General features: G+C 44.0%; 1 protein-coding gene across 1 annotated transcript in view; it reads right to left on the bottom strand.

Moving 5' to 3' along the window:
- Window positions 1-20,435, bottom strand: part of LY86 (lymphocyte antigen 86) — a 57,739-nt gene extending 37,304 nt beyond the window's left edge. The window contains exon 1 of the mRNA XM_032424962.1: window positions 20,295-20,435. Within this exon, the coding sequence (XP_032280853.1) occupies window positions 20,295-20,421 (127 nt within the window). The 5' untranslated portion in view covers window positions 20,422-20,435. The remainder of the gene's footprint in view (window positions 1-20,294) is intronic.
- Window positions 20,436-27,445: the final 7,010 nt, after the last annotated feature.

Below are 27,445 nucleotides of genomic sequence, written 5' to 3'. Positions count from 1 at the left end.
GAAGAGGGAGCATAAGGTGGAGGGCACGTGAGGGGAAGTGGGAAGTGCGGGCTGGGAGAAGCCCAGCCGTCAGGACAGGTGGGCCACCTGTTTGGGCTCGCTCAGACCTCTGCGCTTAGATGAGAGCAATCTCTTGGGGTAGGGATCCGAGGGATCCCTGAAATTAAAACCCAAAAACCAGCTTGTGATTATAAATGAAACACATTCTGGCCTTAAGGAAATGATTAAGAAATCAGCTGTGTCTTTTGTGGCCTTAATTGGCTTTACTCTCCTCTGCCCTCTGTGTCCATAAAGGTGACCGAGGTCCACGGTCAGTCTCAGAAGCTTTGAGTGTCATTCTTGGCAGAGTGAGCCGTGTTGTGTATGTTCGGTGTCTCTCCATAAACCTTCATGACCTTTGGGGATGGAATGTCAACTCATCCCCCTACTTCGTACTGAGCATTTTTTTTCTTCTTAGGAGGCTGCCTGTGTCCCAGGACACAGGCCCAAATACAGGCTACACAGAAAGAACAACCTCTTTATTTTCAGCAGAGAGGTAAGGTTTAAGCTATAAACTCTCCAGACAATATCTCTATAAGAATTTAAGAATGAAAAAAAAATACAGTCCAATTTCTGAATTCTCCACTCCGGTAACATCTTGTTTTGTCTGATTATGCTATGTAATAGGTACTGGGTAATTGTTTGTTGAGTGAATAAAGGAATGTTGATAAACAATCAGACAGGGGGAAGTAAAGGGATTAAAGTGATTTGGGAAAAGGTCCACCTGCTCCTTTACCTCCCCAAATGTTTTGCTAACACATTTCCCTTTTAATAAGTCTCAATCTCAATCCGTCCTCTCCTAATACAAGGGGACATAAAGATCATGTTTCCCCCATAGTTCTCAGTTCCTCCAGTGAGACTGTGTTTGGGACACATATTGGAAGTCAGAGCAGCCCATAGAGCCTGCTAGCAATTGGACTTTTCCTATTTTTGGTGGATGCCCAGAAAATGGAGTAGAGATGCTACTTCAACAGGGGAGACAAGAAACCTAATACCACTTGTTTATTGATCTGATCACAAACATGTTTGGAGCTCCTACCATGGGCTGAGCACTCTGCAGGGTGTGGGGGTTACAAAGACCAGTTAGTTTTTAGGCATAACCCCTGACTTTTTGGAAGGACAAAGGAAAGGTAAACAGACAATCTCCACACAGCGTAGCTACAAGGCGCAGTGAAGAACAAGGAAGGTGTGCATAATCCAGCATGGGTGGTCACAGATGGCCACAAAGTAGATGATGCCAGAGCTTAGACTTGCCAGGCGCAGAGTCGGCCGGGAGGGTCATCGGTGGTCACTCTTGTAGCTCTGACCACAGGCAGGTGCTGTTTGAAGCACTATACGTGTATTAGCTCGAATCCTTGCAAAAGCCTTAAGGGGCTCATTATCTCTATGTTAGAGTCTGGAGAACTGAGGCAAGGAGGATTTAAGGAAAGTGTCCAGGGTCACACATCTGGAAGGGGTTGGAGTATGAACCCAGGTAGATTGTCTACAGGTACTCTTTCTCCAAGAAACTCGGGGCAGAGAGAACAACATATGTAGAAACTCTGAAGTCCCAAAGAGCATGTAATTTCTGGGAACTTCACATTTGCCAACAAAGCCCTTAGGCCATTCTACGTTTGCGGCGTTCACCTTGAATATTATAAATGCAGCCAGTTCAGGGGTGCCTGGGTGGCTCAGTCGATTAAGCATCCAATTCTTTGTTTCAGGTCAGGTCATGATCCCAGGGTTGTGGGATGGAGCCCCACATCGGGGTTCTCGCTTGGCGGGGAGTCTGCTTATCCTTCTCCCTCTGCTTCTGCTTCTCCCCTCGCTCTTTCTCTCTCTCTCAAATAAATAAATAAATAGATAAATAAATAAAATCTTTAAAAATAAATGCAACTAGTCCAGGTTCTTCAAAGACTTGAGGTCAGAAGTGGGTGGTGATTGTTTCAACATACACAGACCTTAAAGATCCTAGGGTCACCTCCGGAAGGATCCTGGAAAGTCCAGAAGACTTAATTTTCTTGCTTCAATTGTTTAGAATGGTACTGGAAAGATCGATTTCTGCCTTCTTCCTATTTCCCAAGAAGCAGCCAACCTTGATGAAGCACAGGGTTCTGTGGCTGTTGGGGTTAAGAAGGGCCTCTGCCCTCAATCGCTGGCCTGCATCTTGCAGGTGAGCTCTGAGTTCTCACAGTGTCTCTGGCTTTGCTGATCATCTGCCCATCGTGTAGAATTGCATGACTGTATCACTGATGTCCAGTTTGACACAAAACCAGTTTACCCTTTGCAGCCCTTAAATACCACCCCCCCACACATATGCACACATCCCACAAAAACAAAAACCCCAGCCCTGTCTCACTTTGGCCTTCTAGGCGAACCATTTGAGGGGACTCTTTCTAGAAGTACTAGGAATAGCTACTACCCAGAATTTAAGTCAAGGTGACAGCTAGCCATTACTCCACCTCACTGAGTTCTCTTTCCTTACCTGTAGGAGACACTTGGCACCACTTTAAGCTTCACACTTCCTTCTGGTGCCGGTCTCTCAGACGCCCGAAAGGCGGGGGCCATGGAGTCTGCACTGTGGGGCTCGGCATCTGCACTGTCGACAGAACCCCCGAAAGCAAGATGCAGGGCGTTGGGCTCAAAAAGCCCAGGTCTTTTTTTTTTTAACTTTTTATTTTGCAATAATGATAGATTTACAAGAAGTTGCAAAAAAAGAGTACAGAGTCCTGTGTATCCTTGACCCGCCTCCCTTCATGGTGACATCTTACACAACTGGATCTCAGAACCAAGGCATCAGCACTGGTACCATCTACAGACTGGTTTTTTGCATGCATGCACGTGAGTATGTGCACACATGTGTATGTGTGGTTCTATGTAATTGTATCGCATGTAAACACCACCACAATCAAGAAACAGACACAAAGGATCTCTCCTCGTGTTCCCTTTGAAAATTATCCCCTTGCCTACCCCTAGTAACCACTAATCTGTTTCCCATCAATATAATTTTGCCATCTCGAGAATGTTATATAAATGGATCCATCAGTATGTAACCTTTTGAGATAGGATTTTTTTTTTTCATTTGGCGTAATGTCCTTGAGATCATTTGGATGGTGATGTGTATCAATAGCTCATGCATGTTTAATCCTGAGCTGGATTCTGCAGTATGGATGTATCATGGTTTGTTTAACCATTCACTTGCTGAAGGACATTTGGCCAGTTTGGGGCTATTACAAATAAAGCTCTTGTGATCTTTCACGTACAGGTTTTATATAGACATAGTTTTCATTTCTCTGGGATAAATACCCAGTACTGGGATGGCTGTGTAATATGGTAAATGTATATTTAGTTTTCTAAGAAACAGCCCCACTGTTTTCCAGAGCAGCTATACATTTTACGTTCTCTCCAGTGATGTAGGCAGGTCCTTTTAAAGAAAAATTCTTGCTAGAGAAGCTTGTTCCCTGGGGAAAAATCAGAGGAGGAGCTTCTAGTGCAGGACGGGGTCAATAACTTCTATACCTGCTCAACCTTGGAGATTGTGACGAGACTCCCTCCATGACATGAGAAGAATGTTCCCAGGAATGATTCAAACACTGGGAGCCATGAAGGGCGCAGCAGCCACAGTTAATTATTGCTAATGCCCCTATGGGGTGAGTAGGCTTGGATGACTGTGGTAGGGAGCTTCCTTCCTTAGCCACCAGCCTTCCTTCCCAATGCCGCACTCGGGGCCCCGGAGGCAGTTTTGGCCACACTCCATCATACGGCGGCCTGCAGAACAAGTGTTAATTCTTGAGATTTGTTTCCCTAATGCTTTCTGGTATGAGATCAACTTGATATATTTTTCATCCCCCTTGGGTACTGCTCTCCCCACCTGTGGTAATGAATTGTCCATGCTTCCTCCAATCCCCCATCAGACTCACAAGAGGAAAAAAATCAATTTACACTTTTCCTAGGAAGCAAGCCTATAGACAGAGCTGACATGTTGTCTCAGTCTGTAGGGCTGCCATGACAAAATGCCACAGATGGGGGGGGGGGGGCTTCAACAACAGACATTTATTTCTCACAGCTCTGGAGGTTGGATGTTCACGGTGCTGGCTGATGCGGTTTGTGGTGAGGGTCCTCCTCCTGTGTAGAGATGGCCACCTTCTCCATGTGTGTTCACGTGGTAGAGACAAGGTGAGCTTGCTCTGGTCTCTTCCTCTTATAAGGACACTAGTCCTAGCATGGAGCCCCCTCACATGATCTCGTCCAACGCTAATCACCTCCTAATACCATTGGAGGTAACCAATGGTATTGTGATTTAGGGCGTCAACATATGAATTTTGGGGGGATACAAACATTCGGTCTTTAACATGTGTAAAGACCCTCCTCTTCACTGGTAGCATGTTGGCAAAAAGACATTCAGTTGACACTCTCTACATGTGACCACCTTGACTTAGAATGAAGAGCAGGGCGCCCTCACAGAGAGGCATCTGAAGGAAAAGGAAGTGTTCAAGGAGGATCACCGGCTCCTTCTTCACTAGAGAATAAGAGGCACAGGATCTCCAGGGCATGAAATCAATGCCTCCTAAAGATACCATGGAGATTTCCTGAGATGGTGAAGCAGGTACCAGACTTTCTACCGGAGTGTCTTGTACTGAAATCAGGGAAGTAGAATTCCTCATTCCTCAAACCAGTTCACCATTTCTTCCAGTATCCCCCACATTGTGAGATGGAGACAGAATAGGTCTGCTGGATGTCTCAGCTCTGCAATAGAGCTCTCCCTGATGGGGAGGAGGGAGATGTTTCTATGGGAAACTTCTCACTAGCACTTTGTCACTTGTGTGACATAGACCACCCCATGGCATGAATAATATAGGACTACAAGCACTTACAAGTCATTGCCAGAGGAGGAAAGAACCAGCTGCCTTTGGCTTGGCAGCCCCTCTGCCAGCAAAATAAACTCCTAAGCAAAGAAAGGGCTCATTTCTTGGCTTCCCAAATCAACACAATCCTACTACTTCCCTCCTGGTTAGAGGATTAAAAATACTTTTGCTAAAAATGACAACAAAAAAAGAATTATATTGGAAGATAGCAAACTGACAGGAAAAATAAGATGGGAAACCCGACTTCAGATTAATAAATGAGAATAGTGCACCTGCCGAATGCCCACAGCCTTCCTGCCCACCCCCCATTCCCACACTCAGGTTAAATGCACCACATGTTGATCACAGCAAAATTTTAGGTAGACCCCTGACTCAACTCCACCTTTCTGTTTCACATCATTGATGTAACCATTTGGATATTGTTCAGCCTTTTCTTGCCATCTGTTCATGTGTTTTCAGAACATAACATTTAAAAACTGTTATTGTGTGAAAGCATTACTAGATAAGACTGGTTCCAAATACTTTCTCCCGGGCTGAAACCTGAGAAAAGTGGAAAGAAAAGTCCTGAGCTGGGAAACCTTTTCTGATACAAAGAGATATAAATTATAGGTGCTGCCAACAGCTTGTAATTATAAAAAATTGGAAGCAACCAAAATATTAATCAAAAGGAGAATGGATACAATTGTAGTCAATACAAGTAATTATATACTCTGCAGCTGTGAAAATGAATTAACCAAAGCTACGCATGCTAGCTATCGCCTGGAATAATGTCAGACCTTGGTCCCCAAAGAAATTGTTCAGGCAGCTCTCTTATTAATTCCAATAATTTTTAGATTAGGTTTTTCTGCATGGCCAGTCCTATTGTATGCATATAATAACATTTTTGTTCCCTCCTTTTAAGTCCTTAAGTATTATATTTTTCTTGTCTTACTGTGCTGGCTGGGGCCTTCCGTGCACTGATGGATAGAAGTGGGGATGATGGGCATGCTTATCTCCTTCTTGGTTTTAAAGGAATTGCTTTCAGCATTTCACCATTAAATCTGATGTTCACTGTGGGTCTATATTTTAGGTCTATAGTTTAGATGTAAAAATCAGAGAGCTGATTTTTATTTTATTTTTTTTAAGTAGGCTCCACACCCAGCATGGAGCCCAACATGGAGCTTGAACCCACAACCCTGAGATCAAGACCTGAGCTGAGATCAAGAGTCAGACGCTTAACTGACTGAGCCACCCAGGTGCCCCCAGAGAGCTGAATTTTAAAGTTCAATCTAGTATTCTTTTTAAAAAAATCAGTTTACCTTAGTCGATTTATATATATGAGAATCTCTTATACATTTGTAATTATTTCTCATTTATAGTTGGGTTTTCGTTCCTTAATGCCCTGATCTTTATATGCTCCTTTGTCTCCTTCTTTCTAACATTCTTTTGGATTGACTCAAGCGTTTAATTTTTTTTTTTTAACTAATTTGAAAGTAATATACTATATTGCTAGTTTTAAAAATAATTACCCTTGAATTTCGAACATGAAAATTCTACTTAATAAAGCTTAAAATGAAACATTACCTTTTTTTCTTTTTGGTTTTTTTTTGGCATTTATTTATTTATTTATTTCTTATTGTGGTAAAAAACACATGGCATTAGATTTATCATCTTAATCATTTTTAAGCATACAGTTCAGTAATGTTAAGTATAGTCACGCTGTTGTGTAACCATACGACAATAGAACTTTTTCATTTTGCAAAAGTAAACATGATTTTAGCCCTCTTCCTGAAAAATACAAGGACAAGGTCATCAGAGTGCTTTATGTCCCATCACCAGCTCCTTCCTTCACGTGCTATTATTATCCTGTAGTTTGTGCTGAATTATTGCTTTGTGGTAGGGAGCCTCCAATACCACTCCCAGCTGTCCCTGCTCCTAATTCACACCCTTATGTAAAGCTTTCCCCTGAGACCCAGTGACTTGCTTCTAAGCAGTAGAGCATGGCAAATGTGTTGGGATGTTGCTTCTGAAATTAGGTTACCAAAAAAAAAAAAAAAAATCTGCCTTTCTTGCCCTCTCATACTCTCTTGCTTAGAGCCTTTGCTCTGTGGGAGCATGGTGCCGTGTTGTGAGTGGCCCTGTAGAGAGACTTCCGTGGCAAAGAACTGAAGCTTCTGGCCAACAGCCACCGAGGACCTGAATCCTGCTAACAGCCCTGTGAGTGAGCTTGGAGTCACCTTCTGGGGCCTGACTCTAGCCACATACTCATAGGAGTTTGGGAGCAGATCTTCTGTCAATCAAGCCTCAGGATGGTTGCAGCCCAGACCAACCCCTTGATCAGCATTTCAAGAGACCCCATGTCAGGCACACCCAACTAAACCACACCTGAACTCCTGCAGAGAGTCTGTGGTTTGAAGCTGCTAGGTTTTAGAGTAATTTGTTATGCAACAGTGGAAAGCAAATACATTCCCTTTTCAAATTGGACATTATTATCATCCTTACATCCATTGCTTATTTGAGTTTCCTAAATCTTTGCTTGCCATTCCAACTTGTATGTCCGAACTCACTTCTGAGAGATCATTTTATTTCTTTCTGAAGTATCCTTTGGAAAGTTCCTTTACTGAGAATCTTTGGCAGGCAAACTCCAGATTTTGTTTGTTCAAAAAAAGTCTGTAATTTAATTTCTAGGCTTGGGGTTTCCTGGATCATGAAGATGATAGAAATTTGGGCCCCAAACCTATGGGCTCTTTCATCTGCAGCTGCTAATTCTCAGGGAAAACTTATTTCTCCAGAGACCGGGTCAGTTAGATAAGTTTCCTTGTCTTCTGCTTTTGCTGAATTATTATTTTTTTCTTATTCACTTTTTAAAATTGTGGATATAACTTTCTGAAGGACTGAGCTTCGTGGAGGGGTCAATTTCCCATCTTGCACAGCACAGGACTATGCTACCAAACTCCCACACAGCCACTGAAGCCTGAGTTCTGGTTCCTGGAGACGGACAAATTTTCTGAGGGTGGACAAGTCTTAAGTGCCAGTTTTCCTCTACATTTGGGCTTTCTCTTTCTTTTGGTTCCTGGAGACTTCCTATATTTTCTTACAAGATTCAGCTATGCTTTCAAAAATCGACACTTGATACCTACTAGCAAGCCTGTGCTTTGTTCAACCACTGGTTCAAATAAACCAAGAGCCATTGGCGATTTTTCTTCAGGTCTTTTTTTTTTTTTAGCAAACACACTCATATAAGAACTGCTCTTTAATTTAGTTAAAACCAAAGCCAAGTGTGCGGCAGAAAAGCTATTGTTCACCCTGGAAAAATTATCTTCCTGACCACTCTCCACACCACTTGGATCCCAAACAGCTCAGTGTAAGTCAGGCTAGAAATTAGAGTCTCTGGGGGAACTGAGGCTCCTACTACTTCCCTTTTGGAATAGCTTTTATCCTGGATTCAGACCCAAGCCAGCTGACTCCACCGGAGTGGGGGCCAAAGGATTTGGGCATTTAGGCATTTGCCTGATGGCTGAAGTTGGCTGTACTTAACAAGCTTTTCTACATATGGAGAAAAGGCCAGAAGAAACAGGACACTGGCATCAAGTTTTAGGACTTTAGGGGCCCAAGTCACCTATCATATGTTAATCAGGTGTCCCCTGTCCCGGTTATTTGTCTCCTAACTGTTGAGGTTCCTAATTTATGAGGTTCAGACCACAGAACAAGGCAGCTCTATTCTAAACATGCTCTTGCTTTCACTGCTTTATAAAACCATATCATTTCTTTTTTTTTATTATTGGGTTATGTTAATCACCATACATTACGTCATTAGTTTTTGACGTAGTGTTCCATGATTCATTGTTTGTGCATAACACCCAGTGCTCCATGCAGAACGTGCCCTCCTCAATACCCATCACCAGGCTAACCCATCCTCCCACCCCCCTCCCCTCTAGAACCCTCAGTTTTGTTTTTCAGAGCCCATCGTCTCTCAAAAACCATGTCATTTCTAAGAAAGGTCTGCAATCAGTACATTTATGGAGCCATTGGTCCTCTCAATATTATAAGAAGACCCCATAGGTCTTCTGTATATACAAAGGCTCTTGTTTCATAGGATCCTGGGCAAGAAAGGATGTGGACAAATTGCCTTAAGAGAAGGGCTGCATAGAAAGAGGATTTTTTGCACTTTGGAGATATAGGTATGAAAGAGAGGTCTGATCTTGCTGTATGTGAGGTCTTTGACTTGAAATTGTGTGAGTTCACCCATCATGGCTTTTATGTTGTGAGAGGAAGCAGAGCTGACCTGGGAGATCCCGTTGTGTTCAGCTGCCATGAAGCTTTGTGGCTATGGTTAGGACACACTGCCTCTCTGGCTCAAGTTGTTCTGAATGAGGAGGCAGTTGGATGGAAGTCCTGAGGGTCTGTCTGGCCAGGACACTTCCCAATTCTGTAAGAGGTCCCCAGTCTACCCTCAGCCTGTAGACAAAGAAAGGCAGAATGCTGACCTCTCTCTATGTGCCTGCAAATGCCAAGCTTGGGGAGAAATAGATGGTCATGTGACACACATGACCACAATAGATGCCATAAGGCAGACTGTCAGAAACTGATCCTTGGCCTCACAGATCAGTAGAGCTTCTCTAGTACCTCACCCTGTGTGTCCCTCTCCTCTATCTGTAGCTGTCCAGCCACTGTGAACTATGATTAGCTACCCTGGCCTTGGACCTGTAAACAGACAGCAAGGAAATGCTAGTGTTGCGTGCATGCTCATCCCTGACTGAGGAGGGTAGGGTGGGAGGACACCCCTGGGAACTTGCTCTCTGCTGGTTGGTGAAACGCAATTAGCAATACCAGACAGTTGCTGGGAAGAGACAGAAAGACAGTGCTTGTTGTTTTGAGCTCTTGAAGACCTTGTCTCTTATGACTCGTCTTTGAGAATTACTTAGCCGGCATGTCTGGGAGCTGCAGCGCTAACAATGGCAGGAAGGAAGTCGGGTCACATCCCAAGCACTAGATGAGCACGTAGCCTCATTCTTAGTTCTTTGGGGATTCAGGGTGTTTCCACCCCTATGGATAGATCAGAGAGAACAATGCACTTTTCTCTACCTTTGGGAGTAGGTAAGAGTAAGGACCAAGAGTTGTGACTGAGCCAGAAAAAAAAATGGAACAGAAGGACTGATGAGCTTGAGGGGTCTCATATAAAATTCGGATAGAAAGCTGGACGACAATCAAATCAGCACCAGCAGTCACAGAGAAGATACAAGTAAAAGGACAATTCAGTGCTATCTTCAAAGCTGATGAGTCAGCTAAATGTTGTGCAGATGAGTCTCAACTGTGCAAAGTCTATCATTTCTTCTAAACAACCCCTCTAATTATACATTTGACATTACCATGGGTGGTGTAAGTTCCCCGGAATGCTGACAGACCAGGTTAATGTATAATAATGCTAGGACGGTGAGTAACATCCCAATGACCCTGGGAAACACACATCTTTTGTGGAAAAAGCACCAGAATACAGGGAACTTTGTGCAAGGAAGGGGCTTCAAGTCTTCAAGTTGTACTAGGTCAAGTTTCAGTAAAGAGAGCTTGCTGACCAGCCATCGATCCCACAGTCAATGGACTGGTAACTTGGAACCTGTATCCTTGGCTAGTCTGAGGTGATATCTTTGGTCTGGGGCATCCTAGACACCTAGGAAAATACTGAAGTAAGTATGACTATAACCCCAGGATGATGTAAGAATACAGGTAAGAGTAAATATCACTGTAACAATGTTAAAGACATAAATGTAAACCCACGTTACCGATATTTTGAAAGATACTGTAGTCTAACAACAAACGGTAGTAAGTGGAATACATTGTGATAATTTGTGTCTGCTTGCCTGCTTTTAAAGATTTTAAAGCATTTAAGGAAATCTGTTTTAGGTTAAATACTCAAGACAATCCTATTAATAAACATGTGACCAATGTATGTGTGTCTGCAATAAAATTAATTTGTTTAATTTACAAAAATTTCACTTAATTGTACAAGTAGTATTTAATGTTTAAGGGGGTTTTATAATACAGTACAGGAAGATTAAACTGAGCACTAAAATATATGGAGGAGCCTTGAATAGGAAAGATCCCAGCTATGGGACAAGATTCTAATGGCTAACAGGCAGAGGGAACGCTGATCATTCTGTTCTGGATTTCTCACTGGGGCTGGCTCAGTTCCCACCTGGCCATAAGGGGCTATGTCAGGCTTCAAATAAGGGAGCCCACTGGCAACACTTCTTCGACTGTAAATTGTGCTTGGAAGCAGCATTTTCTGGGCTGAGGATCTTTTCTTTCTCCTGCTAGCCATTGGGTTGGTTACCACTCACTTCTGTCCTGAAGGCAGAGAGGCGTGGAGGGCAGTGGTACAGAATTTCAAGAAGGGACACACAATGATGCCTTCTCGGATCCCAAAAGGAGGCTGGCGGATGTGACTTGCACATTGCCCACCGTGCATGAATCATCCATCGGCTGCGCCCACGTGGATGGTTAAAGAGTTGTTTCTGGTGGACCCCAGAGTACCTCTTCCGATGCTCACTTGGCTTCTGTAGGGTCCCAGAACAGAGCTACTGGATCAGGGGCCTGAGATATCACTTTACAAGGCATCCCAGAAAAGACCGAACACGTCGGTGTTCACACGGCACACGGTTCCAGCGCTGGTCACCCTTTTCTTTCCATTAAAATGCCACCCGTGTTGTTTGGGGTTTTGGAGGGGAGCATCTGTCTCCCGCCAAACCCCAATATGTGTGACCAGCACTGCTCCTGTGTTGTGCCTTCCAGCTTGCTCTTACCAGCGTGGCAGGGGGCTCTGCCAGGTTCTCCAGCTGCACAGTTTGGGGCCGGAAAGGGGCTCTTTCACCTTCACCTCCCTTGACCTGGACAAAACAAGCTGCTTTGGTCCCCCGCACTCCCCCTTCTGCAGTCGCAAGTCTGAAGCCTTGCCCCGGACCTCACACTGTGGCGGCTTCGGGAATATATCGTCTGTGTTGTAGTCTGCACAGAAATAGCTGCAGAGCTGGACAGACAGTCTTCCCCCATCTCTACCTCTTCAAAGATTCTACTCCAAAACACGAGCAAAGCCGCTTCTCACGGTTTTGCTTGAGGATGGAAAGAGCAGTGAACAGCACCCAGGAAGACATTTCCTGCTGGCACCGAGGAGTCTTTTAGACTTACTCTTGGCTTTTTTCCCTCTCTTTAGGTCCCTAGTCATTAAGGGACTCCGCATCTCTTTTAAAAAGTGCTCGGGAGGATTCACACCGCCTTGGAGGTCTGGCTGAAAGGACCTCACAGAAACGGGCAGGAGGAGTTCTGTGGCTTGGTAGCAAGAGCTCACCTACGAGATTTGTTCTCCTCCAGCCTCTGTTCACTTTCAACTTTTTCCTCTTCCCACCTTTGAAAGTCTGCATCTCAATGTTGACACTCATATATATATATATAGATGCTCATATAAATATATATATATATTTTAAAAATAATTTTCCCATCTCTAAAAGTCTGCGTCTCAATGTTGACACTCATGTTTATATGTATTTAATAAATATATTGATTTTAAAAATAATAGTAGTTATAATTACAGGTGAGCTCTTGCTACCAAGCCACTGAACTATTATTTTTAAAATCAACTTTCTACCTTTAAGTTTGAGCAAAAAGACCTCGCTATGCTCCCAGCAGCTAACTGTTTCATCTTGAGTGCCTGTTTATCCCTTTGAAATGGCATCGTGGTCTCCCTGCCTATTTGTCTACTTTTCTCTAATTGTACAGTATTTAGATCCCTATTAATCCAGGAAAATAAACGAAGAGAGAAATTGCTTTCTGTGTGCAATATTTTAAAGTACTGTTAAATGACTATGTGGCGGGTGATATTTTCCATTATTATTATTTTTTTGATAGTGTTGCTTCTTTTGTGTTGTTTTATGCTCCATTTATTTCAGAATTACTAGGCTTTGAGGAAAGCAGTTTCCGCCTCCTTCCCTTTCCTTCCAGGGCAGTTTTAAAATAACTTTTCTACCAACGCTTTATCAACATGCTTTGCTCTGCAGCCAGGTCATTTGCAGTTTACCCTTTATTTTAGAGGAGTTGTTGCCAGGATTGCTTTGCATTTTTAAGGTCTGATTAATTGTCCTGTTTGACTATCTTGATGGATTACTCAGATGCACGTGACTTGATTTTGACTTTGTAATTAAAGATTTTTTTGGAGGTCAGATAAAGTGCCTGCCCTGCTGAAAACTTCAGCACACATGCAAAACCTATTCAGGCAGATATGGACAAGGCTGACTGCCTTCAAGGAGAGAAGAGCAGGTGTTGATTATGAAGCATGGTGACCAGATGCCATGGTCCCCCGACCCTGGAACATCCCAGATGGCTGGCCCTGGTCCCTTAGGAACCACCCACAGCCCTCAACTTACTGCTGGAGATAGGGCTCCCCCTCCCCCCCCCACTCACCAATTTCTCCACCTGAAAACTGCTGTCAGATGTGGGGGAAATAGGGTTTCCTTATAAAATAAGTAAGCTAACCTCACAGGAGGGCTCCGTCTGAAAAATAACTGTTCTCGCTGGTAAGAGAATGACCTTTCATTTCCTTTTTTAAAAATTTGGTAGATGATGAGACTGTGGACTCTGAGAAACAAACTGAGGGTTCTAGAGGGGAGGGGGATGGGAGGATGGGTTAGCCTGGTGATGGGGATTAAAGAGGGCTCGTATTGAATGGAGCACTGGATGTTATATGCAAACAATGAATCATGGAACACTACATAAAAAAATAATTAAAAAATAAATAAATTTAAAAATATAAAAAATAAAAATAAATAAAAAATGGAAAAAAAATTGGTAGATGTCATTTCCAAATACCTTGCAACAAAAGTGAGCTTGGTACACAGGACTAAAAAATGTAGATGTGGGTGCTCCTTCTCTTCTATGGCTGTTACAGGTCCCTGATGGATATTTGGGAAGAGCCAAACTGGCCCAGCTCTGAATGCATGCGGAGAGGGGAGGCTGGGGTGGGAGAAGATGGGACAATCCTTGAATCAGAAACCAAATCTCTCTCCTCCTCCTCCTCTTCCTCCTTCACTCTCTCCTACCTTCCTCCTCTTCCTGCTTCTTCTGCTAGTGTAGGGTTTTCACTTCCTCACCCAAAGACTTAGTTTTTGAGCTGTCTCTTCTCCCTATCCCTACCCTATGCTTCTGGGATCAGACGCATGGGTTGCTCCATATTGGAATTCCATAATGTAGCTTTAAGTCACTGGAAATGGAGTCAGACACTTAGGGTTGTACCGTGGCTCAGGTATGTTACCTGATAAGATAGTTAATATGTATATGCTTCAGTTTCCATATCTGGAAAATGGACATAAACATGCTACACAGCTCGTAGGACTGTTTGTAAGGATTGAATGAGACCTTATAAATGGAGGGATGTTATAAATTATAAAATGTTATGCAGCAGCAGGAGATTATTATGGAAATGATGATACCCTCAAAGGTATCTTACGAATTCCTGCACTCATGATGGTTTTGGTGTCAAGATTACTTGGCCACACAGCCTCTCTATGGTTAGAATCATCCAGAAGACACAGAATTGGAGGCTCTGATCTGGAGAAGAGCTTGAGAGATTCTTTCCTACCCTTGACCAGGGAGCAGGAACCTTTTTCTATAAAGAGCCAAACAGTTAATATTTCAGGATCTGTGGCCATATCGTCACTATCACCCTACTTATGGGAGAAGCCATAAACAATACAGAAACAAACGAGTGTGGCCATGTTCCAATAAAACTTTATGGGCACAGAAATTGGCATTTCATGTAATTTTCACATGTCGCAAATATTCTTCTTCTTTTGAATCTTGTAGCCATCTAAATGTGTAAAAACCATTCTTAACTCACAGACCATATAAAACCAGGCAGCATGTGGGATTTGGCCCGTGGGCATCATTTGCCAACACCTGTCCTAGACTACTCCCAGGAGCCAGGGGAATGACCAGGTTGACTGTATTGGAGATATCAAAAGGGAGACATGGAGTCATTTGGGCATGTGTCATAGGTATTTTACTTTTTATGACCCTCTTCTCTGCCTGGCTGATGTCAAAGCATGTGAAAGCATATCAAAGTATGTTAAATGACAATACTGAGGTTCACACTCAAGGCTCTTGTCAAAAAATACAACCTAGCTCCTTATCAAAAAACCCAAAACAGTAAACAACAATGGCAACGAAAGTATTTATGGATGGCTGTCTGGAGGACATGTGGCTAGTCCTATAGGCAGTCTAACTTTCCCTTGAGCAATCCAGACCTGCAAGTGCTCCATTCATGGAAGCTTCTACTGCAGCCCTTTGCAAAACTGATCCTGAGTTGCATTTTGGTGCTGAATCCTTGCTCCTTGTTTCCATGAAAAACAGTGGATGGGAATCACATTGCTTCAGGTAGAAATTCCTCTCAGAGATCATCCCAGTATCAGGAAAGGCTAGACGTCTTAAAAACTGATTTTATTTTGCAAGCAATGTAATTTCCTTGTTTGATATGGCTTCAAGGAAGCTCATAATCAAATATACCTCTATTGACTAGAAAATATTTTGCAAATCATCAGCAGCAAAGATTTATGTACTAAGTATGTACTATGCACTTTTCATACAGTTCTTTTCACTTAATCCTCACATAGCCCTGAGAGGTAGGTAAAATTATTATCCCTATTGTAATGGGCTGAATAATGGCTCCTGAATGTCCTAATCCCCAGAACCTGCCAATGTCACCTTGTATAGCAAAAGGAAATTTGCAGATGGGATTAAGTTAAGGATCTTGAGATGGGGAGATTATCCTAATCTCAGTGTCCCCATCAGAGGGAGGCAGAGGGAGATTTGGCATAGAAGAAAGCAGTATGATAAGATGTTGAAGCAATATGCTATCTTGTTGGCTTCGAAGATGGAGGAAGGGGCCATGAGCCAAGGAATGCAGTTGTAGAAGCTGGAAAAGGCCAGGAAAGAGATTCTCTCCTAGAGTTTCTAAGGGAGTGTGGCCCTTCACTAAAGGAAGTTGACTTTGGATTTCTGACCTCTGGAGCACTAAAAGAATACACGTGTGTCATTTTAAGCCACCAAGCGGTAACCATTACTGCATCCATAGAAAACTCATATGCCCACTTTGCAATCAAGGACAGGAGACAGAATATTGCCCAAGGTCTGGAATGAGGTTTGCTGACCTCAGACTCCCAGATCTTACTTCTTACACTGCCTTATCAGTTGTATGTGTCCTGATTTCTCCTGGATTTATTATCCCCCCCTTCCCCCTCCTTTCCCACTACCTCCTTCATCCCCCAATCCTGTGGAGTTTTGCAATCTACCCTGTGAGCTGGTGTGATAGAGGCAGCATATAAATAAATATATTGGTGGGCATTTGTAGCATGTAAATGGGGTGAGATCCCTGGGTTTTTGCTAGCCCTGGGAATTGTCTTATGATTTAGCAAAAGAAAGGCCCCAGGCTGCTTTGTTCCCCCTTCTGTCCCTCTTTACTGTAGCACTAACAGTTGGACAGAACAGGATTTCTGCTTTTTCAGAAAATTGTACTCACTTCCTGGTCAGTATTCAGAGCCCAGCAACTGCTTGTGAGTTTCTTTCTTTCTCCCCGAGGATTTTTGTGTTATTTAGAACATCGTCTGGCCTAAGAGCTCTAAAATTATAAAACAAAACAAGAAGGAAAACATGAACCCAGAAAACAGTAGATCCTTTATTTTTATTTTATTTTATTTTCATCAGATGATGACCCCACATCTGTGTGCATGTTGGGATTCTAGAAGACCCTGACATGCATGAAGGAGATCTGAACACCTGGGTTGGATAGAGGGTCTCAACACATGGCCTTTGTTCTATGTTATAGATGTGAAAGCCTGGGGAGCAGGGGTAGGGGGGCTGCCCTGCGGTGAATCCAGCAGCTACAGGGAGGACTATCTCCATCTGGGGAGGGGTATGCGACCGTTCAGTCCCTGATGACTCAATGGTTTTCAGGAGATGAGGCAGGACCCACCTTTGGAGAAGCTCTAGGACACTGCTTTTGTTTCTGCTGACACCAGAGTATATCAAAGATTCCTTCTGATGTTGAGGCTGTTGATATGATACTAGTTTGACCTGTCATATTTCTTCCCTGGATTATTATTTTTTAAAAATTTTATTTGTTTACTTGACAGAGAGAGAGAGAGCAAGGACGTGAGCATAAGCAGCAGGGAGGGGCAGAGGGAGAGGGAGAAGCAGGTTCCCTGCTGAGCAGAGAGCAGGACATGGGGCTAGATCCCAGGACCCTGGGATCATGACCTGAGCTGAAGGCAGAGGCTTAACCGACTGAGTCACCCAGGCACCCCCTGGATTATTGATTCTATAGGCTACAAACCCTGGCTATGGCCTCGAATAGCTTTCAATCTAATATTCATTCTTCTACCCATTCCCTGAGGGAATCTTTCCAAATGCAATCTCCTCATTGCCAAAGGGATGCAGCCCAACCTCGTCTCTTACTGTATTAGTCAGGCTTCTCCAGAGAAACAGAACCAATGGAAATATATATTAGAAAGAATATGTATAATAAAAGAAGATTTATCATAAGATATTGGCTCACATGATTATGGAGGCTGAGAAGCCTCATGATCTGCCATTTGCAAACTGGAGACCCAGGAAGGCTGGTGGTGTAGTCTGAAGATCCGAGAGAGCCAGATAGCCAGGAGTGCTGTAAGCAGGAGGTCAAAGTCCCAGTTTACAGTCAGGCTGAGAGAGCGAATCCTTCCTCCCTCCACCTTTTGTTCTCTTCAGGCCCTCAACAGATTGGATGGTGACCACCCACACTGGGGAGGGAGGGTGATCTGTTTTTACTCAGGTCACTGATTTCGATGCTAATGTCTAGAAACACCCTCATAGTCACACACAGAAGGTGTTCAACGAGGGCATCCCGTGGCCCAATCAAGGTGACACATCAAATTCACCATCACACCCGGGCTCTCGCCATATTTCCTACCTCATCTCTCATCAGTCCCTGTGTTCCAGCCCTTCTGCAGCCCCCTGAACTCTATGCCTGGTCACATCTCCCTGCTGTCAACATGCCATTCTCTGTGCCAAGTTAGCCTTCCCGCTCCTCCCCTCTATCCACCGGTCTTCTGACAAAACTCCAGACAGCAGGAGATTAAAGCACAGGCTCCAGAGTCAGCCGGGCCTGGGATCAAGTCATTTCAATTCCCCAGATATTTACTTCATGCCTTCTCTGTGCCCCCAGGATGTAATTCTGCCACCATTACTTGCGTGTCTTTGGAAGAGTTACCTGACATCTCTAACCCTCGTTTAGACATCCATAAAGTAATAATGCATAGGAAGCACTTAGCCTGGCACCTATAAACCTTCCACGGACATAAGGTATTATAATTACCATTTTTTGTCATTCTTTGAGGTTAAGGTCAAGCTTGATGACGCTTCCCCAGGTAGGTTTAGACCCCCAAGCTTACCCTTTCCAACCACCATGAGCCCTGGTACATGATAAGTGCCTCTATTCCGGCTCTTCACACAGAGCATTTACCCTATTGTTAAATTGTCTGATCCTCCCCCTACTTTTCGATGAGAACTGTGTCTCCTCCATCCCTTTTCTCTGAGGGGCCAGAGTAGGGCTTGTGCTGACATTTGTTGACTCCACGGAGCAGGTACCCGGAGGGAGGAGTTATCCCCAGAGGCGGGTGATATGCTTTTGTTCTTCTCTTGATGCATCCGCTTCTCTTGCCTTTCTTGGCAGTGACTTGAAAGGCTGTGCCAGGCTTGGCTGCAGGCTGCAGGCTGGTCTGGGGGAGGGACCAGCCATGGCAACCTTTTATGGGAGGATGAATTGGAGAAACAAATCCAGAGCAGTCCATTCATCTCAACTCTTGCTTCTCATCCTGCACCTACAATGCATGGATGCCAACAGAAAGCATCCCATCCCCGTGGGAAGAGCAAGAGTAATGAGATCAATACCTACAGCATCTAGCCATTCATTCTTTTTCACATTAGGAAAAAAAAAGTTTTTGTGCATTTCAGTGTTCAGTGTTCCTTGTTTTTAAAAGAGTAAAATCAAGTTGGACAAATGGCCCTGGAGACCAGCCTCTCCAAGGCAACTCCCTGCATGATCAGCTATCTGCTCAAGTGCAACATCTCCACTGCTCCCCAGCTTATTGTGAGGCTAATTTAAATACTGACAGAGCATCACTTTTCCAACTCCTTCAGTCCAAACTGCATTTTGCTTCCTGTCTACCTCCAAAGTGTCATATTTCACACTGGCATGCTTTTCCATGAGTCTGTCCTTCTAATCTTCATTCAAGATGTGATCCTAAAGCTGAGCTCATTTTTCCCCACTCAGACCCCCTTTGTGGACTGAAGTGTGCCTCCCCCCGCCCCCCCACCAAATTAATATGTTTAAGTCCTAACCCTTAGTACCTTAGAATATGATTTTATTTGAAGATGGGGTCTTTAAAGAGGTGATTAAGGTTAAATGAAGTTCTATGGATGGGCTCTAATCCAATAGGACTGGTGTTCTTATAAGAAGAGGAGATTAGGACACAGCCAGGCACAGAGGACAGACCAAGTGAGGACACAGGGAGAAGACAGCCATCTACAAGTCAAGGAGAGGGACCTCAGGAGACACCAACCCTGCCAACACCTTGATCTTGGACTTGAAGCCTCCAGAACTGTGAGAAAATCAATATCTTGTTTAAGACTCCAGTCCGTGGTACTCTGCTCTAACAGCCCTTGTAGACTAATATATACTCCAAAGTGTTGGTTCAGACTCCTACTGCAACAGTTTCCTGCATTCTATTCCTTAGCTTGTACGGTTTGTTGGTAAAGACGTTGGCCCCATTGGGGTAATAACCATGGCTCATGCTCTTTGGTTATGTCTGGCCCTAGAAAAAACCCTGGCATTGACAGCCACAAGGTAAGTGCTGAATTAATGAATGAGCAATGCTACCCTAGGAATGTCACAGGAAGGACCGAAATCTTCTCTTTTGACATACGTGATCTTTTCACTCAATTTGCGAATTCAGTAACCTGGAAAGGTAGTCCCGGTATACAGTTTGGGGTGGCGGTGACTAATGGAAGCATCTCTTCTTAATTTTGAGCTAATGAGGTTTCATGATTTGGTAGACTCCTCAGTCATTTTGTTTTTTTTCTGGCTCTGCAGTTTTAGAGAAGTGCTCTATTTAGACTCAATGCCTTTTTCTTGTCCTCTTTGTGGCCCTCTTCAGGCTCTTTCCCACTCCCCACCCCGCACCTCTCCTTCTCCCAAGGGCTCTCAATGGCCTTGCAGACCCACTGCAGGCGGAGAAAGTATTTGGGTCCTGGTCCTCTCACCCTTTCCCCACCCCAGCTCAGTGCTTCCGCAGCTCCCATCTGCGGGCCTTCATTTCCCCATAAACACAAACGACCACGTTTTTGAGACCTTACCGCAACTCTGGTAGAGCAGTTCCAGGTTCCCATCCCGGCAGACCGTGTGTGTGGGCCAGGCTTTGCTGCTACTGTGGCTGAGAGATAAGAGAGTCCAGATGAGGAGGGCCGCCGTGAAACCCTTCATGGCCAGGCCTTGCGTGTGACTGACAGGAAAAGAGTGGGCCTTCGGTGCTCTTCCTCTCCCCTGTTACAGGGGTGAATGTTCAGTTTCACTTCTTGTATTTTATGCTCCTGAGGAACCACTGTGAGATGCAAAAGGCAGTTAGCAGAGGCATTTGAATACTGTTCCCCCAGGACCTTGGACACTTGAATCAGCAGGGTGAGGTGGCCTGTGTCTAGGGTGGGCTGGATATTGACTCTCTGCTTTCACAGGGAGGAGCCAGCAAGTGATGCATGACCTTATGCCGTGGGCTCCCTCCAAACAGCCTTCACAGAACGATCCCTCCACCCCCAGGTGGAGTAGCGAACTCAGGAAAGCAAAAAGCACAGGCCTCCATGTGGTTTTCCTCAGTAGCTCCCCGTGTCTCCGTGGGCTCCTGGTGTGGGCTGTGGACCTGGCTGGGGCTGGCAAGCAGCGGTTGCCATTTTGAGGGCTACAGAGTCACGTTTGGGATCTGGAATGAGGCTTTTGCCCTGTTGGCATTTTCTCTTGTCTGGCTCCAGCCCCGCTCTCAAGATTAGGGTTTCAGCAGTGAATTGTGCAGCTGTGAAAGAGAGCTTGTTCTGGGAGCAGCCGATGTGGCCTCCGGAGATGAGGCGGAGGGAAGGTCCCTGAGCGGTCAGCAGTGTTCTATTTCTGGCTTGGCTTGGGGGCCGGGGTGGGGAAGGATGGGGGAGTGAGGGCCTCCCTTTTAAGATGGTGTGTGTGGTGGGGGTTAATTGTCTCGGTCATTGGCGGGATTATTAATATCACATCCCACTTTCTTTTCAAAGCTAAGATTCTGTTCTTTTCCCCTATTCCACTACCTTTGTTGTGCATCACGACAGCAAAATTTCTCAGCCCTGGCTCCCCACCCCCACCCCACTCTACCTTAGCTTGAGAGAATCATAGTCAGGGCCAAGGCCAGCAGATTGGAAGAGCAACAGAGTACACTATTTCCCCCGGGGAGGAACAGCATTTCTCTGAGCTCACTGGGTAAATTGACTGTTTCGGCTGATAGGTGACTTTGGTTACCTCAGAACTTTTTTTGAAGTAAGTGGAATTTAATTACCAGTGAAAATAAATACACTGACTTAATTGATGAATACTTAGGATTTCTTAGGGAACATCACAAAGCGGTCATTTGGGGAAGGGGCAGGTCTGGTTGATTTTTCTTTTCTTTTCTTTTCTTTTTAGGTTCTCACCTACAAATAAGTTAGTGATTTTGGCTTTCAAGTGATTCCCAAAATGTGGTCCCCAGACAACAGCAACATCTTCAACTAGGAGCTTGTTAGAAATGCAAATTCTCGGGCTATATGCAAGACCAACTGAATCAGAAACTCTGAGATGGGGCTCAGCACTGGTTTTTTTTTTTTTTTTAATTCTTTATTTAAATTCAATTTAGATAATATGTAGTGTATTATTAGTTTCAGGGGTAGAGGTCAGTGATTCATCAGTTGCATAGAACACCCAGTGCTCATTACATCACAACACCCTCCTTAATGCCCATCACTCAGTTACCCCATCCCCGGACCCTTTCCCTCCAGCAGCCCTGTTTGTTTCCTATAGTTAAGAGTCTCTTATGGTTTGTCTCCCTCTCTGTTTTCATCTTACTTTATTTTTCCTTCCCTTTCCCTCTGTTCATCTGTTTTGTTTCTTAGATTCCACGTATGAGTGAAACCGGTCTGAAGTGGTGTCTCCTTGTGGTTTTGATCTGCATTTCCCTGATCTGGCACTGTGTTTTAATAATCCCACTGGTAGTTCTAGGACAGGAACATGGAGGTTGTCCCTAGGGATCTTTGGCTACTCTAGAAGGTGTCGAGAAAGCTCTGAACAGTGAATGAGCAGAGCAATTGAGGCTAAACCCTGCACCGCTGCAGAGCATGGCATGACCAACAAACACACCAGTAGAAGGACCCAGGAGGGCAGAGCAGGGAGCAGATATACTGGTAGAGAGCTGTGAGCGGCTGCCAACAGGGAAACCATGTCATCTGAGGACCAGGCTATAGGTCGTGAATCAAAGGCGCTAGTGATGAAAAGAGGCATAATTCAGGAATTGCAGTAACATTTGGCTATATTCAAAATGGACTACTGTGAGGCTCTGGAGGTGTGGTGGGTTGATACAATGAAGGTCAGATTTCAGGGCATCAGCATCAGCTGGGGGCTTGTTAACATCTAGATTGCTGGGCCCTAAACCCAGAGTTTCTAGGTTGCAGATTCAGGAAGTCTGGGGTGGGTCCTGGGAGCCTGCATTTCTAGCAAGTTCCCAGGGAATGCCAGGGCTTCCGGGCCGGGGGTCTGAGAACTCTGCTGCTCCAGATTATAAGATTTAGTCTGTTGCAGAGTATACAGTTTTGTGTTGTTTTTAAATTATCTTAGTTCTTATCAAAATATTCTTCTGCTAAATGGCAGACAACATTTTGTATAACACATAGTACACCCATATAGGAGCACAGAGTGAGCCACTTTCTCTACAGAGTTCTGCTTACTGAGAATCAGGATTTGCCTGAAATCATCAGCGTTGGCTCACCGAGTTCAAGCAATCCAAAATGTCTTGAGGAGTTCTTTAACTAGAAGCTTTATAAAGACAACAAAAGAGTTCATTAACAACGTCCTGTTTCCTAACTATAAAAGAAAATGAGAACCCGTTTATGATAGTTACATAAAATATGGTTTTATATGTGTAAATGGTAACCAACGATACTGTCAGGCTCTCATATTGACTTCCAACACCTCATCAATTAAAGTAAAAAAAGCAGACTTTTTTTTTTTTTTTTTTTTTTATAATCCTCTTCCTCTGTGTTTCAAGCTGCTTTTAGTCATACAGGTTTGCTTAGGGATGGTGCCTTTCTTTTCTTGCAGGGTAGAATGTTATTGTCTGAGAACACAGAACACTGAAAGTGTTCTTAAGAAGAAAACTCTTGGATGCTTAAGCAGGGACTTGAAGAGTAAAAGTTGAGACTCTGAGGACTTGGGAATACAACTCCCTTGGGAAAGTGATTCAATCTTGGGGTGGGTTCTGCACTTCCACAGGCCAATATTGTCTACATTTCATGTGCCAGAAGATGGCAGATAGCCCTAACCGTCCTTTTGCCTTGAGTGCTGATGATGTGGTGCTGCCCCCATGGCAAATTCGTCTTCATCAACTCTTGCATTCAGCTGTGGCTGCTCCCCTTGGGTGACCCTCAGATACTCATTCTATTAGGCATCAATTCCTTGTTATATTGCATGGCCACTCTGCTCCTCTCCTCTGTGGCCTGTGTCTGTTTCTGCCACACTACAGCGGGACGAGTCAGGTTGGATCTCCTCTTGTTTTTGTCTTCCGGATTGAGTGCAGACTAAAAATGACTCCCCTAGTGTGTAGAAGTCGGGAAGCCCACTCCCTGAGGAACACTGCTCAGCAGCCTCCTGGGCTGCCTGCTGAGGTCTTACCCTTTCACTGTTTTCATGCCTACCGTTACGTGGGCTACATGGAAGTCATAGAGTTAGTGCCACCCAACTGAGCTTTCGGTAGTCTTTCCACAATCTCCCAGACATCTGGAAGACTCATCCCAGAAAGTGTGAGATCCTTGTGAAACCCCTTGGATTTTTATTATCATACATTATATGTATGATAAAAAAGTAGAGAAACACCCTGCTTTCTACAGAAAACTGGGGAAAATTCATCTATTTGTCTACTTCCTTCAGATTCATTCACTCATTTATTCAGTAAATATTTATTAAGCACTCCAGCATGCCCGATATGGTTCTAAGCACTGGGAATGTAGCAAACAAAGTCCCTATGATCAGTGAGCTTGATTTCTAGTGGAAGGAGACAATACAGTACTATTGCTTAATAAAAGAGACTTTGTGGGACACTTGGGTGGCTTAGTCGGTTAAGCATCTGCCTTCAGCTCAGGTCATGATCTCAGGGTCCTGGGATGGAGTCCCGCATTGGCTCCTTGCTCAGCGAGGAGCCTGCTTCTTCCTCTGCCTGCCTCTGCTCCTGCTCATGCTCTCTTTCTCTCTCTCTGACAAATACATAAATAAAATCTTTTTTAAAAAAAAGGGGAGACTTTGCTTCTTGAAAAATTGCTTGGGTTTCACACAGAAAATTGGATTGAGTTTTGGGAAATACTTTCAGCTGACTGTTACATATCTATACTAAGTCTTGGTTTATTTATTTATTTATTTATTTATTTATTTAATTTATTTATTTTTAGTTTGCCCCAGACAAATGAGGCAGCTTATCAGGGCTTTCCAATAACTGTTTGTTCCAACAGACAAACTGTATCAGTTCTCTCTGAAATATTGCCCCTGCCCCCACCCGCTTCCTTATTATTACCCCATGTATTATCATTATTAACATTTAATTATTCTGAGGACATAATATGCAAAGCACTTGGTTCTTAAATGGGTCTGTAAGTTCTATGACAAAGCACAAGCAGAAATGATTTTTGCTTGTCTGAGGAACACGTACACTGGGCCCAGGAAGAGGTGGGCTCTTTAGGTTAATCTGATCAATTTCCAATAATGAAAGCGCAACAAATAGTAGTATCTGCTTAAGGCAGAAGAAATTGGTCCGAGATCCACAGAGGGCAGGTCTAGTCTGAAAGGACTGATGTGCATTGCCCCCAAATTTTCTACAGCATGGGCTCAATGAACAGCTTGTAGCTAACACTGTCCTCAAATTGAGAACGCTCTCAAGATTTCATTCTACTAAGATGGAAGTGATTTTAATAAGCCAAAGGAAAAGCATTAGAGAGGAAACCAGAGTGTGGTGAGGAATGAAGAGAGTTCTTTTACCTAGTATGGAGAGGAGTCCTGATTTGCTGTTATAGCTTGAGCCCTAGGCTCAGGTTTCAATAGGTACCTCCAACTGTGACTGGTTCTAGAACTGTCTGCTGATCATTATGGGATTTGCACTCATCACATTTAAGCCAAATTCTTTGATAGCACACTTTGCTGGACTGGCAGGTGGTAGCTGGAATAAAATAACGTGGCTGTGTTTGCATCAGATCCTTGGAGATTTTCTTGACTTCTCTCGCCTGGCACTGGCTGCTGGACCCACCTAGAATTCTTCTGGAGAAATTATCATGGAGAGCTTTCTATTCCTTGAAATAGTAAGCTTCCTCAGGAGTAACTTCAACATATAAATAATAATCTTTAAGATAACCTGTATTTTTTCTCCTCTGGAATAAATAAAAATCGCCAAATGCGATGGACCCTTACTATGTACCAGGTACTCTTATTTATTTAATCCTTATAACAGCTTTATGGGGTAGCTGTAGCTCCATGATCTCCCATCCACAACTTGGAAATCTCAAAGTCTTGAAAAAGGAAAGATTTTTTTAAAAACTCTTTTGGTAAAAAAATCTAATCTAACCGAGAGTTCATAGTCTCCTCCGTTCTTAATTTAAAGTTTTAATTTATCCTACCTGGGTTTCACTGCAGAAACATGAATATGATTGATTAGTGGGTGATGGGTGCAGGCACCAGACCCCACTGAAACTGTTACAAAATATAAATCCTATTACCTTTCTAAAGTCAAGAAATTCTGAATTTTAAAATACGTCTGTACACAAAGATTTTAGTTAAAGCATTCTGGACTCATTTTATGATGGTCCTTGTTCTCCAGAGAAGAAACTGAAGTATAGTTAGTATCTAGTTCAAAACCACACATGTGGTAGGACCGAGTTGAAAGCCAGACAGTTAGGATCCAGAACCCAAGTTCTTGACCCTTGAGGAAAGGGTCTCTTAACTATTGTACCTTTATGCTCACTTATCTTCCCCTTTAGGGATATCAAAGTAAATGACCCCCCACTCCTTGGAAACTGCTTGCAGACTTTGCTCTTCAGCCAACGCCAGGTCCTATCCCACATGGCCAGTGACTAAGTGGACAGATCTATGTGGGACATAAATAACTTCTCATTAGAAGAATATCTTCCCATTAGAACTGTGACGTGACAATAGAAAACAGGACCTTCAAAGTCCAGAAGAGAGGGGCCATGGAAGGCAGCCAGTGAAATGACGAGCCCCTGAAGGAGTCTAATGAATGGCACCTTTCCTCTCTCCTCTGGACACTGCTGAAACAAAGGGTCAGATGATTTCATGGCAAGCCCCTTAATATTCAGAAATTGAGGTCTTTGCTGTTTCTCTGAAGCCTGGATATGTCAGCTCCAATTGTAAGGTTATTGATGAATAAAGCATTGGGAAAAGACACTTTGTACTTTTCAGGCAAAACAGTGCTTTCCATGGCTATGGCCTCTGCTCACCTGGAATTTAATTGTGTTAAAAAGCCATGGCCCTGAGTTGTCACTTTTTGTTCAAAAAGCTGGTCTTTCCTTTGCTTGAGCTTTTGAACGGTAAGATTGGAGACTCCCCATCAGGGAGTCAGAGATGAAGTCACTTAAAAATAGTCTGTCCATCACCAAGGGCTTTCCATTTGATTGCATGAGAATCTTTTATCCCATCTGTATCTGTCTATCCTGACTGCTATGACCCTAGACAGTCTCCTCATGGTCTCCCAGGGTCCACCCCAGCGCCCTCTCAAATCCATGCTCCAATTGGCGCCCAGGTTTCCTGCTGAGATGCAGTTCTGTGAAGAGACTCCCTGCCAAGGTCTGGTGCCCCCTGGCCATGTCCATGAAGCCTTGCCTGATTTGGTCTTCCCTTCTCCAGCTCCCGCTGTCCCTCAATTCCTATAGCAACCTGGCTCTTTCCTGCCCGGCATCTCTAGCACATGTTCTTACCTTGTCCTGGAATTCTCTTACCCCCTTCCTGGTCTTAATACCTATGCTTCCGGGCTACCTGGGTGGCTCAGTCAGTCAAGTGGCTGACTCTTGATTTTGGCTTAGGTCATGATCTCAGATCTCAGGGTACTGAGATTGAGCTCTGTGTTGGGCTCCATGCTCAGCAGGGAGTCTGCTTGAGATTCTCTCTCTCACTCTCTCTCTCTGCCCCTCCCCCCCTCTAAAAATTCAATTCATTAATTAATGCCTATGCTTCCTTTAGAGCTCAGCTTAAGGCT

The sequence above is a fragment of the Phoca vitulina genome, unplaced genomic scaffold, assembly GCF_004348235.1.
Source record: "Phoca vitulina isolate PV1807 unplaced genomic scaffold, GSC_HSeal_1.0 scaffold31, whole genome shotgun sequence".
Classification (NCBI taxonomy): Eukaryota; Metazoa; Chordata; class Mammalia; order Carnivora; family Phocidae; genus Phoca; species Phoca vitulina.
The sequence above is the reverse complement of the archived record's forward strand: the minus strand, read 5'-3'. Positions and strand labels throughout refer to the sequence as shown.